Consider the following 13237-nt stretch of genomic DNA (forward strand, 5'->3'; position numbering starts at 1 on the left):
TGCGGCTTCACTACGCACTGGGCACGGTCACAGGCCAGGGCAAGCCCCGTCTCCACATGTGAACAATCCGTACGATTACATATCGGCTTTTAAAGGCACACATCCAGGGCCGCCCGGGGGGCTCAGCGGTTGAGGGCCTGCCTTCGGCCCAGGGCGCCATCCTGGAGCCCGGGGATCGAGTCCCACATCGGGCTCCCTGCAGGGGGTCTGCTTCTCCCTCTGCCTGGGTCTCTGCCTCTCTCTCTCTCTCTCTCTCTCTCTATGTCTCTCATGAATAAATGAGTAAAATCTTTGAAAGAAAAGAAAATAAAGGCACACATCCAAGCATTTTCCACAATATGCCGAAACCCACAGACTCTCCCAGGCCTCTATCAGGCTCTGCTCTGAAGCGGACGTACACTTCCAAATGACCACTTACACTTACAATGAAAAAGCAGCACACGGCCAGGACACTGCCTTGTATACTTTCCCTCCTAAAACGTCGCAACAACTGTCTTAGTTAAACACATTCTACTGCAGGAATTCTTAGCTTTAGAACTGGCTGGCAGTAAGTAAGGAGACTTTGAGAATACTGCTTAATCCGCAAAAAGGAGGCTGTCAACAGCTCGTAGTAATCCACAGCAGTTCAGAGAAGCATAAAGTTGTCTAGTTTTCCTAATACACTTTAGTTCATAAATTGTAGATCGGAAACTGGGAGAAAGAGACAAAATCAACAGTGATTTCTACCTCCTCGGTGAGAAAAGGATCATGGGTGTACGTTCTGAACAATTGTTTCCAGCCTACAGAGTTTTTTCTACCAAAGAACTTTCAGTTTTTTAAAGTTAAAAGGGAACATACATTATGATAAAATGAAGAACAATGGGTAAATGTCTATCCAGATCAATATTTCTTCAAAAACAGAATATCTGACTGTTCAAGCACTTGTCATCTCAAATCACAATTTTATTTTTCAAATACACAAGAACCTAGAAATCAACTTATTTATTAACTTCTAAGACACCTGTTTTTCACAATTGATCTGTATCTTCAATAGTTCAAACTCAATAAAATGCTGCTTTTAGGATTTCTTAAAGCAACTGTATTTGTACAATGCTTGCACCAGAAAATAAAACTTGGCATTTGAATGACTTGGCATTTGAAGAATGAAAAAACAAAGTAATGTCACAACCATTTCTGTTTTCACTCTACATTGCCTTTCATTAATAAAATCCATAGGGGTGCCTGGGTGGCTCAGTTGGTTAAGCGTCTAACTCTTAATTTCAGCTCAGGTCATGAACTCAGGGTTGTGAGATCCAGCCCCCTGTGGGGCTCTGCACTGGGTGTGGAGCCTGCTTAAGATTCTCTCTCTCCCTCTGTCCCTATGCCCCTCTGCTCTCTCTCCTCTCTACCTAAAAAAATAAAAATAAAATAAAACCCATAAAAACAACAAGGAGACGTATAGGGAAGTTTTCACAAACACAGTAGCTTTCAGAGAAATTTGGGACTTAGCAGATGCTTTAAGTAAGTCAAAATAATCGTCTATATAACAGATGCATTTGCAAAGTTTTGAAAACACAGTCCACAGAATAATTTAATGTGATAATTGATTTAGAAAGCCAAACACCTTGTATTTTTGATGATATAGAGTAATAAGAGGAAACTTCATATAGTTAAACCTATGCTGGAAGTACACAATCTGTATACATCACTTACCAAGTCTTACTTTGTACAGATTATAGAACCATCCATAAAAAAAAAAAAATATGCATGACCTTTTGACGGTACATTTTTATGCTGGCAAATACATTTTCTGATACAAAGGCACTTTGAAAACCCAATATGGTTTGGTTCATAAGTTTGCAAGGTACAAACAATTTTACAAACATAAAATTATACCGAAGAATGTCAACCATTGTGACATTATATATAAAACAATATCCATTTCTTTCTTTTTTTTTTTTTTAATAACACTAATTTTGTGGAAATGAAAGCAGTGGTTTCCAGCAGCTTCAGTGAAGACATTTCCAGATGACTGGAAGCCCATCAGTTGAATTCTTACTGGCTAGGATGACGACTACAAGTAAGGGCATTTTTGAAATGACCAAAAAAAAAAAGAGTAAACAAATAAAAAGTAACATCCTGGAACAAAACTGCAAACCTCAGAAATCAAAATGATTTGGAGGGAAGAGCACAAAGACAAAACCAAAAGTCCAGGAGAGATCCTCTTAATTCTGATCCCTTAGCCGTGAGCTCCCGGCAGAGCACCAACTGCTGAGGCTACCTGGCCTACTTGGTGCTGGGAAATTAGAGTGATGATTTTTCTGTTTTAAAAAGCTAGGTACAAGGTTTTGGATTGTACAGTACCGGAAATATCAGGTCCCCCAAAAAGGATCATTTCTTTTCATTCATTACATGGCTGCAAAGTCAATCTGTACATAAAGCTGTCTCACTCCAGCCTGAAAAGTCAAAAAAAAAAAAAAAATCAGGAAATCAGACAAACCAATAGCAGACTACACATTTCAGAAAAGTAATAGAAAACAATCTCTTTTTTTTTTTTTTTTTTTTGAAAAAGGAAAGCATTATTTTTCTTTTCTGCCTCTGGAAAATGATTCTCCATTTTTCATCAGAAAGGGCCAATAATTTTATCTTAGAAATAAGTACATTCATAATTGCAAAAAGATCCTCCATTTACCTCTACAGAAGAAAGCCACGCTACTGATTACAAACCGTGTCCAAGTGAAATCTGGAACAATGAGGTTACGCAGCTTCTATCACTCTGTTAGAGAACATGACAGTGCTTGCCTAATTGGCTACTAAAATCATAAATCGATCCAGTCTCAATTTTCCTGGGATGGATGCTTAGTAAATACTTAAGTATGACCATCTGTTGGTTATTTAATTACTTCACATTCTAACGCCTCTCTTCAGTTTTGGATATGAACCTGCTGTTCAAGGACTGCTCTCAAAATTGCTCCCAGCGCTCCGATATTATTTTTGTATATTTGCTTCCTACAGTTCCTTTTCTCTCTTCTCCCTTGAACACATTTCAACTGAACTACTGCCACCCACCACTTTGCAAAGCTGTTTGTCAAGGTCACCTCCAAGTTGCTCAGATCAGTGCTCATCCGTCGGGCCTCTTAGCATTTACTCTATGGGCAACAAGGACACAGGCGCTCACTCTCTCCAACTGACACGCTTTCTCTGGCTTGGCTTCTGGGGAACACTCGCCGGTGACCCTTTACCTCGATTATCAGTCTTCCTCAATCTCCTTTGCTGGTTCTTCCTTCTACCTTTGAGCACTAAGCACTGCCAATACCCAAAGGCTCAGTACTCAGATTCCTTCTTTTTCTACATTTGCTCCCTATCTGATCTCATCTAGTATCTAGACCTCTGGCACCATCTGTATGCTCACACCTCCCCTATTTACACTCCTACACTGGAACCCACCTGCCATCTACCTGACAGTTCTACCTGGGTGTCTGACAAGGATTAAAACAGAGCCAAACAAAACTCTTTCCTCCCCTCAAGCCTGGTGATCTTGTACAGTTCCATCCTTTATGTTACAATTTAAAGACCTTTTTTTCTCTCACCACCCAACCTATTAGGAAAAACTTGCTTGCCTTACTTTCAAATAGCACAATCCCAGAATCTGACCACATTACATCACTTCCATTGCTGTATTTACTCTGGCTCACCCATTATATAATGTAATCTCTACAAAAAAAAAAAAAAAAAAAAAGGATTTTGTCTTTTTTTCATTGCTGACTCCTAGCACCTCAAATAGTGCCTGGCACATAATAAGTGATCAATAAATGTTGTTTATTGGATGAACAGAAATTCTACTAAATTCCTTCTTTCAAATAAAAATAACTTTTAAAAATTAAAGCATACAGTAGCTATAATAAGCATTTTCTTTTCAGTACCATAGAATGAAAGGTATATTAGAATATTAATGGAAAGGAAAAAAAAAAACAGAGTGGGGGATAAAAATATATCAACACTACTTCTTAGCATGTTTTTTTATCCTAGCATAAATGGATGGGCTCTGCACAACACTAATGAATGTGTGAGAAGAGCAGAGAATATTCAAATGGAATAAAAAGCTGGTTAGACCCTAGAAGGTCACTAACATAGAAAACATTTTAGCTTTCTTTCCTTATTAAAAAAATAAGTAAATAAAATAAACTTTAAAAATCCTTGCTGTGGTCAAGTTAAAGTTGTTATTCAAAATTGTTATTTGTTCTTCAAATTTATGGAAACTACACTTAATAGCAGCCTTTCCTTGAAGAGGCTTATGGCAGGAAAAAAAGAGTAATATCTGTATGATTTTTGAGCTAAGATTTAAAACCAAACCTTAGTTTTTCTCATTTTAAAAAAGCACTGAAAGATACCAAGTCTACTTATTTCACAAAACTTTTCTATGTTTATCCAAAATTTGACAAGTATTTAATAAACCCATGTTACATCTCAGGCACCACTGTAAGGAATATATGTGAATATATGAGAAAGGATTTCATATGCTATAAAAGGCTATTAAAAATTATTATGATTCATCCTAAGTCTATTTGATTTTACAGATGGTCTCCAAAATAACTAAGGAACTCTTCTTTGAAATTCTTGTGTATCTAATCCTAAGGAAAAAAAAAAAGCTACTGCCCAAGTAAATTGGCTAATTCCTTTTCTCTCTTAACAAAATTGTTAATGAAAGTAAAATGGTCAAAATAAGTTGGGCTCCTATTATTGTGCCTGCCCTTCCCTCACCCCCCCCTCAATACAATGAAGATGATAATAAGAAATGAGGTTAGCCCAAGGCAATAAAAAAGAGGAAAAACAAAGAGGCTAGGTAAATTGTTCTTTGCATAATCATGAGTTAATTACTCAAGCTTATATCTTTCCCCTGAGGGGCTACAGCTTTACATAAAAGCTCAGTCTGACAGAAAAAGTCATTTTGCTTCAACCAGCTGTCCTGAGGGGGATGGCTTCAAGTTTTCCAGCTTCCCATGTTCCTTTCTCAATGTCCTTCAAAGTAGAGAGAGAAGCAAAATTTCCAAAGAATCCTATAGTGAGTCACCTCCTCCCTGAGTGCAAACTAGGTTTTCTATACAGTTTATCCAGACCATAAATATGAGACAAATACTTCAGCAGATCAGAACAGGTCTTGGTTGCGTCAAACTTGGTACCACTAGGACGGCCCCAGGAGTCAGAGCCTAGTCTGGTCTTTAAAAGCCCTTTCTTTAAAAAGTGAAAACCATATCATATTCATTGTGTCTTACGCCAGGAGAGTAATGTAAACCATAATTCAGTCAACACTTTTTAAAATCGTTAAGACTATAATTTTTTAAAGATTTTGTTTATTTGATTTTGTTTATTTGAGAGAGACAGAAAGAGAGCAAGCAGAGGCAGAGGGAGAAGGAGAAGCAGGTTCTCTGCTCAGCTCAATGTGGGGCTCGATTTTAGGACCCCGAGGTCATGACCTGAGCTGAAGGCTGACGCTTAACCCGCTGAGCCATCCAGGTGCCCCAAGCCTGTTCTTTTAAACACGCGGGCTCTTAAGAAAAAAAATATTAACTTGGTGCCCCAGGCTTATAAATATTCAATTCAATGCTGTGGAAAGGAAAACAAATCAGAAGCAAAAGAAAAAAAAAAGAAAGGAAAAATACACAAGAATATGGCTGTAGAAAATTACTGGTTTATACTAACAATTCCACAGAAACGTTCCACTTTAGTTTCTGACGGAACATGTAACATTAATCTTCACGCTTTTAAAATGAGGTCTTGAAAATTGCCTTAGTCTTCCGTGTGAAACCTAAACCATCTCGGAATTAGCGAAACGGTGAGTGAATGTGACAAAATTACACGTTGCGAGCAGCAGCTTGGGCCCGGCTTCCTTCCGGGACCCGCGAACAGCAGCACCTGTCGTGACCAAGGCGCGGGGCAGCGGTCACAGCGCTGGGGGGGGGGGGCTCCCCGAGGGCCCAGCTGCCCCCCCCCCCCCCCCCCCGGGCTCTATCAACCTACCAGCCCGACCAGGGCTCGAGGCTCGGATTAATACAAACCACAAACCCAGGGCCTTGCTGGCCTCCCCCAGGCTGCTCGGGAGGTTGGGTTCTGGCAGACCCGGGATGAAGGGGATGGGGGAGGGGGATGGGGGAGGGGGAGGAGAAGAGAACGGGAGGGGGAGGGGAGGGAAGGGGGAAGGGAAGGGAAGGGAACGGAAGGGGGAGGGAAGGGGGGGAAGGGAGGGGAGGAGGCAGGGGAAAGGGAACAGAAGAAGGAGGGGGAAGGGAGGGGAAGGGTAGGGAACAGGAGGGGGAGGGGAGGGAACAGGAGGGGGAGGGGAAGGAGGGGGAGCAGAAGGGATATGGAACGGGGAGGGGAGGGAGGGAAAACGGGAGGGGGAGGGGAGGGGAGGGCTGGCAGGCGGACGCCGACCCTGCCACTTAGGAAAGATGACGACCTTCCACAGCCCGGAGGGCCGCGAGCGTGGCGGCAGCTTCTCCCACCCGCTGCCCAAGCTCCGGCGGCAGGAAGGGATCAGCAGCTTGGAGGACCGGGAGGTTCCTGAAACTTGGGGAACTCCTATTTGGGCATGTGAGGAGGCTTTCTGGTTCCTTCCTGGGTATCAGGGTGAATTCTATTTTGAGGCTAGTAGATAGGACACAAAAAGCTGCAGCAGGAAGCTGGGGGCTCAGGATTTATAATATGCAAAACAAATAGGCAGGAGAGGAGAAGAGATGAAAGAAACCAAGACCGAAGTCCTATCAGGGAGTAAACAGCATGACTTAGGCTGGATTGTCTTCTCTGCTTTGTGGAACTGAAGAGGGCAATGAAGCGGAAGTACATTCGAGATTTTTCTTCAAACAGTATTTCTAACAAAACAGTATATTAAAAAAATTAACAGATGATATCAGCAAGTTTGAGAGACCCATAAAAGGTTAAATTGCCATCTTAATCCAGTATCCTACTTTCTCTTGTTCATAGACTAAATATAAAAGATAAGTTTTGTATTTCATCAATTCCCAACCAAGAACTCATTTTTAAAAAGTTAGGGGAGAATGGGAGAGAGAACTTTTTCTATGCCAAAAGAAAACCCCGTAGTTTAAAAATTGGATTATCCCTTACCTAATAACCCCAAAGGAATCTAAATTCACCAATTCACTTGTTTTACTATATTCATGCACACACAGCCTTAGCTGGCCATTAAAGGCTGATACCATAGAAAATGAGAATAAAACGGACAGTTCTAAAATAGTCCTGAAGCTTATAGTTTTATCAACAGAATACAAACTTGAAATTCTTAAGCTGAGGTTAGTCTTTTCAGTTTAAACTTATTTTCATATCTCTATTTTAACAAGAACAACTTTTTTTTTTAAACATTAGTTATTTATCCATGAGAGACACACAGAGAGGCAGAGACACAGGCAGAGGGAGAAGCAGGTTTCATGCAGGAAGCCCGATGTGGGACTCGATCCTGGGACCCCGGGATCACACCCTGAGCTAAAGGCAGATGCTCAACGCCTGAGCCACCCAAACGTCCCAAGTACAACTTTTTAAACCAAAAACTATGACTTAAATTCTGATTTAAGCTCAGTTATAAGAAAGATACCTGAAAATGCCATAAAACCAAAAGGTAGAACTTGTTACTGAGTAAATCCTTCTTTGGGTCCTTCGAACTTCAGTCCTGCATAGGTCAGAACTGAAACCATGATCCCTGAGCAGCTTTAAAATCATTAACAGGGGTTGCCTAGTGGCTCAGTGTCTGCCTTCAGTTCAGGGCATGGTCCCAGAGACCTGGGATTCAGTCCTACGTTGGGCTCCACTGGAGCAGCCTGCTTCTCCCTCTATGTCTCTGTGTCTCTCTCTGTGTCTCTCATGAATAAATAAATAAAATCTTTTTAAAAACTCATTAATGGCACGGATTAAAAGTCATTAGGAGGATGATTCCCCCTCCCCTCTAGAAAAAATTGGTTAACCCATCTTCACTGCCAGGCCCTCTGCTCTACAAGGAATGAAACAGAGCGGGCTTGACCTTGGCTGATGAGAAGGCTGAAAATATTTTTCAGGGCTTAAAAATTTCAGAACCCAAATACAGTTTCCAAAACCAAAGAAGCAGCTGAATAAACTTTCAGATCAGGCCATTTTAAAAGCCACGATGTCTAATGTTACCAGAAGGGCCTCCCCTCCACCTACTTCAGTTACAACTTCAGCAGTTCCTGAGCACAGACACGGCTGCTTGTGCATTTCTAAACTTAGACATAATGGCATTGGTTCTCAGAGGGAAAACCATGACTCAGTGCCCAAGCCTCAGAAAGAGTGATGGTGGCATGGCTTGGAGGTCAACAGAAGCTCACACTGGGAGGGTGGAAGGACTCTGATAACTAGGAGACAAAGGTCAAGGAGAGAATGATGATGTAGAAATGACAGTGAAAAGTAAGGTTATTTGCAGCCACATTTTCTTCTTGCCTCTAAAACAGGAAGAAGGTATGAGAAGGCCAGAGACACACTGTGAAGCTCTTGCATGTGTCCCGAAGACATGGAAGTCATGCAGACTTAGCATGTCTGTTCAAGAAGAGACCCAGTTCTTTTTTTTATTTTTTTATTTTATTTTATTTATTTATTCATGAGAGACACAGGGAGAGAGAGGCAGAGACATGGGCAAAGGGCAAAGCAGGCTCCATGCAGGGAGCCCGATGTGGGACTCCATCCTGGGTCTCCGGGATCATGCCCAGGGCTGAAGGTGGCGCTAAACCGCTGAGCCACCCGGGTGTCCCGAGACCCAGCTCTTAAAATTCTGGAGTAAGTGGTACCAGCATACTGCTTTGTAGCAGCTAGCTTTGCTGTTGTCTACACACAAAATTATTTCATTACTTATTCCCAAAGGAACGTAACCATACCTTTCTCATTATTAGAGAAGAGAGATCATTTAATTTATGCTAAGATCCTGAATTTAAACAGCATATTAGAGATGCCTGGGTGGCTCAGTGGTTTAGCGCCGCCTTCAGCCCAGGGCATGATCCCTGAGTCCCAGGATGGAGTCCCACATTGGGCTCCCTGCATGGAGCTGGCTTCTCCCTCTGCCTATGTCTCTGCTTCTCTCTGTGTCTTTCATAAATAAATAAAACCTTTAAAAATTAATAAACGCATATTATGTTCTGTTGTCTGTGTCTGAAAATATGGTGTGTCCTGTTTCTCTCCCTCTCATCCTTTCCCTCTCTCCTTTCCATCTACGCGTCTGTCTCTGTCAATCTCTCTATTTCTGTGTATCATTACGATCTTTTCATGCTGTGGCTAAAAAGACGAATGGGAACCCAACCATATTTTTCCATACTTAGCAGTAAAGATGGTGTTGGTCAAATACAGTTTTAAGACTTTGTTTTTTCAACAAATTTATTATACATGCACATTTTTCTAAGCATTGGAAATGCAAAATGATGATGTTTGGAAGAAACCTGCAGATAAATATGTATATCACAAGATAAAGTAATGTGGTTTAGAGAGGTCTCTAGGACTCAGAGAGAGAAAAACTGACTTGGACCTCTATGTTAGAGCAGGATCTTTGTCCCACACAGAAAAATAAATAATCTGGAGGGGTATGAAGTATATGGGAATGAATAGCAGGAGGCCTGAAGAGTTACTTGGGTCATGCTAAAAAGTTTGGGTTTTATCCTGGTGGCAATGAGGAGCCTCCAAAGTTTTAATTTTTTTTTTAACTTTTTTATTTTGAAAAAATAAAATCACCCATATTCACCAGTTGCTAATGTTTTGCTACATTTCCTTTATTTCTCTGTAAGTGTATTTATTTGTAATCTTTTTACTTTGCTGAAATATTTGAAAATTAGACATCCTGGTCCTTTACCACTAAATCCTTCAGCATGGATCTGCTAAGAATGGGAACATTCTTCGATAACCACAATCCATTATCATACCTACACGATTATTATGAACTATTACATAGTCCATATTCAGATTTTCCAATTACCCAATAATTTCCTTTGTGCCTGTTTTTTTTTTCTAATCTAAGATTCGATCAAGGATAACACATTGCATTTAATTGTGAAGTCTTCTCTAATCTAGCATAATCCCCCACCGTTCCCCCCTGCCCCTTCATGACAATGATACTTGGTAAGAATCTAGGCTAACAGTCTTAGAGAAGTTTCTACAAGCTGGATTTGTCTGGTTGTTTGCTAGTGATTAGATTCACATTAACCATTTCTGGCAAAAGTACCACACACTTTCACTACATCACATCAAGAGGCACACACCAGTTTTTAAGCACAGATTTTTAAGGCATGGAAACAGTTCCTCTTTAGATCTATGTATTAGATAATTTTGGCTAGATTATTCGCCAAATATTTCTAGTAAACTAGAATGAAAAAAGAATTTGTATTCTCTCACTCTTTCCCTAGATGTTCTTGACATGATGTTCTTATTCTTCCAACAGATATAGGATAACATATATCCCTCTTAAATTGACTATCAGTCACATGACTATGTCAACTCATGACAGCATAAGCATCGAGTGAAAATAATTTGGCTGTAGGCATTCATTGAATAATTGATCCCAAATACAACAGCATATTAAGCTTTTATTTATTATTTATTTTTCCATATTAAGGTTTTAAATTACACAGAACTATGGCTTTGCTATCACACAAAAAACGTTAAAATAGTCTATCTACTTTTAGCTAAAGCCACTGACAAGGCATTATTCTCATTCCAAAGGTTGTTTTAGTTCTTGGCTTTAAACAGTATTTAATATGTCTTATAAAGGATATACAGTAAAGGAGAATCTACTTTTTCTTAAAGGAATTCAAATCAGCATAATGAGAGAACAGGACTATCTTAAGAACTAAAATAAGAATTCCCAATTTTGACTGTATGGTTGAAAAAAGGTACTTTTATGCTTTCCTCACAGCATTGTGCATACAGATATATATATGCATGTATATATAAAATATTTATAGAAATATGTATTTATAAAAATTTAAATATATTTATATATTTAATATGTTAAGTAGTAAATATTTGATAAGATAAATTAAAAAATCCTTAAGAAGTTAATGAAAAAGTCATACCTGAGTAAAAATATTATGTGTTTGGCTTAAAATCCACCTGGCATCAGCATCAGGGGCTACTACTAATTTCAAGGTCCCAACGTAAACATCGGAACATAAGGTCCAGAAGTGCTGCTCTTGTAAATTGTAAACTCCTTGCAACTGCTGCACCTGAAACAGAAAAGGCAGATATGAACATCACAATCAAATACAAGGGCCCCCTCATTTTATTATGTACGCTGTTTTATTATTAATTATCATTATTATTATTATTATTATGCCACAGTTCGCTAAATTGCTATTTAGATTATTAGCTATAATACTATTAAATTATTACGTAATATATCAGGAAATACAGATTCTATTCCCTAGTTCAAAGGAGGGGTCAGAGATTGCTTTAATTAATTAAAAAATACTTATTGAGTACTTATTATGTACCATGGCAGGTGTTTGTGAATAATCACATACCAAACTTTGCAGGGTACAGCTGAGACAGCTCCTAGACGGAAATTTACATTTTCACGTACATTGATCAGAGAACATGTATAAACACAAAAGAGCTGAGAAACGAGAAGAATAACAACCCAGTAAACTCAGAGAAATAGGAAGGAAGGAAATAAAGAACAGAAATCAATGGTCCAGAGATTTAGAAACTATCAGAATTCACAGTATCAAAAAACTTGTTCTTTGGAAGATCAAGGAAGTAGAGAAGTCAGTGCTTCTCAAATGGAACATATTTTGGACAGGACGGTTCTTCCCTGTGTCAGAAACTACAGGACCCTCTGCATCCCCAAGCCCCCAAGGAGCTAAATGCCAACATACACCCTTCTCTGAATCAAGCAACAACAAAAAGAAGAGTGACATCTCTTAGTGTTTCCAGTGGTTCCTTACAGTTTCCATAACCGAAGGCTGACAACCACTGGCAAGACAAATTCCAATGGAGGTTAAAAAACAAAAACAGAAACCAGAATGAAAAACGGAGAACGGCTACAAACAACGGATTTTAAAAACCATAAAAGGGAATATTATATGAATGTGTAGCTTGTGAATATACAAAGTATCTCCACTAAGTGGAATCCAAACAAATTCTCACCGTCTCTACTGCTATCAGCCCAGCTGAAGGCAGCATTATCTCTCGTCTGGATTATTGTAACAGAGCCAGTGTAATAATATTGTAGTGTAAACCCGGTGTGTCTCTGGTCTGGGACTTCTCCCATCTATTCTCCTCACAGTATCCCTGGTGCGATCCTGCTACTTTAGGTCAGATGCTGCCACTTGTCTGTTCAAAAATCCTCCAACGGCTTCCCACCTTACTCTGAATGAAAATCAAAGTGTGCACAATGACTTACATGGACCCGCTGTCACATGACTTGCTTGTTTTCTAATCACATGCTCTCCTACTCCGCGTCCCCTTGCTCCTTCTTCCTCAGCTAAACCAGCCTCCTCACCATTGGCTGAGAAGTCTGGCACACTCCTGCCTCGGAGCACTTGCCATTCCCTCTGCCTGAAGTGTCCTTCCTTCCAGATTTCTACTCAGTCCACTTGTTTGGGTTTTTACTTGGATGTCATCTTCTCAGTCAGTTACTGTAACTCTCATACTCTTGGTATTCTCTTACTTTACTTAAAATAATGTTTTCACTTTTATGTTTCTCTGCTTTGTTTTGCTTTATGGAGCATAATCTCACTCACTGCATTATTCATTTATCATTTACATTTTTTATTGCCTGTCTCTCCAGCAGAACTTAAGCTTGATAAGGGCAGGGATTTATTTTTATTCTTTTTATGTTTTGTATCCTTAGCATCTAAAACTATGCCTAACCCAAGTAAGTGCTTGGTAAATTGTGTGTATAATATATATACAATATACAGTATATATATAATACACACATGCACACACAAAACCACACAATTTGAAAACCCAGACAAAATGGATAAGTTTCTGGAGATGTAGAAAATGCCATTACGAGAAAAAAAATAGAAAATGTTAAAGACCATTAAAAATTGAAAAGGTAAAAAACCCCTGAAAAGGTAGAGGTTAATATCCAAAATATAAAAAGAACTCACACAACTCAATAGTAAAAAACCAAACTGTTTGATTGAAAAATGGACAGAGGATCAGAATAGACATTTTTCCAGAGGAGATATACAGATGGCCAACAGTGAAAGGTGCTCAACTCACTAATCATCAGGGAAATGCAAGTCAA

At 39.5% G+C, this 13237-nt stretch overlaps 1 protein-coding gene across 1 annotated transcript in view; it reads right to left on the reverse strand.

Annotated features, from left to right (window-relative positions):
* Positions 1 to 924: 924 nt before the first annotated feature.
* Positions 925 to 13237, reverse strand: part of SLC30A7 (solute carrier family 30 member 7) — an 85242-nt gene continuing 72929 nt past the window's right edge. The window contains exons 10-11 of the mRNA XM_041748345.1: positions 11055 to 11204; positions 925 to 2435 (exon numbers count right to left, since the gene is read on the reverse strand). Of these exons, the coding sequence (XP_041604279.1) occupies positions 2388 to 2435; positions 11055 to 11204 (198 nt within the window). The 3' untranslated portion in view covers positions 925 to 2387. The remainder of the gene's footprint in view (positions 2436 to 11054; positions 11205 to 13237) is intronic.

The sequence above is a fragment of the Vulpes lagopus genome, chromosome 3, assembly GCF_018345385.1.
Source record: "Vulpes lagopus strain Blue_001 chromosome 3, ASM1834538v1, whole genome shotgun sequence".
NCBI classification, from domain to species: Eukaryota; Metazoa; Chordata; class Mammalia; order Carnivora; family Canidae; genus Vulpes; species Vulpes lagopus.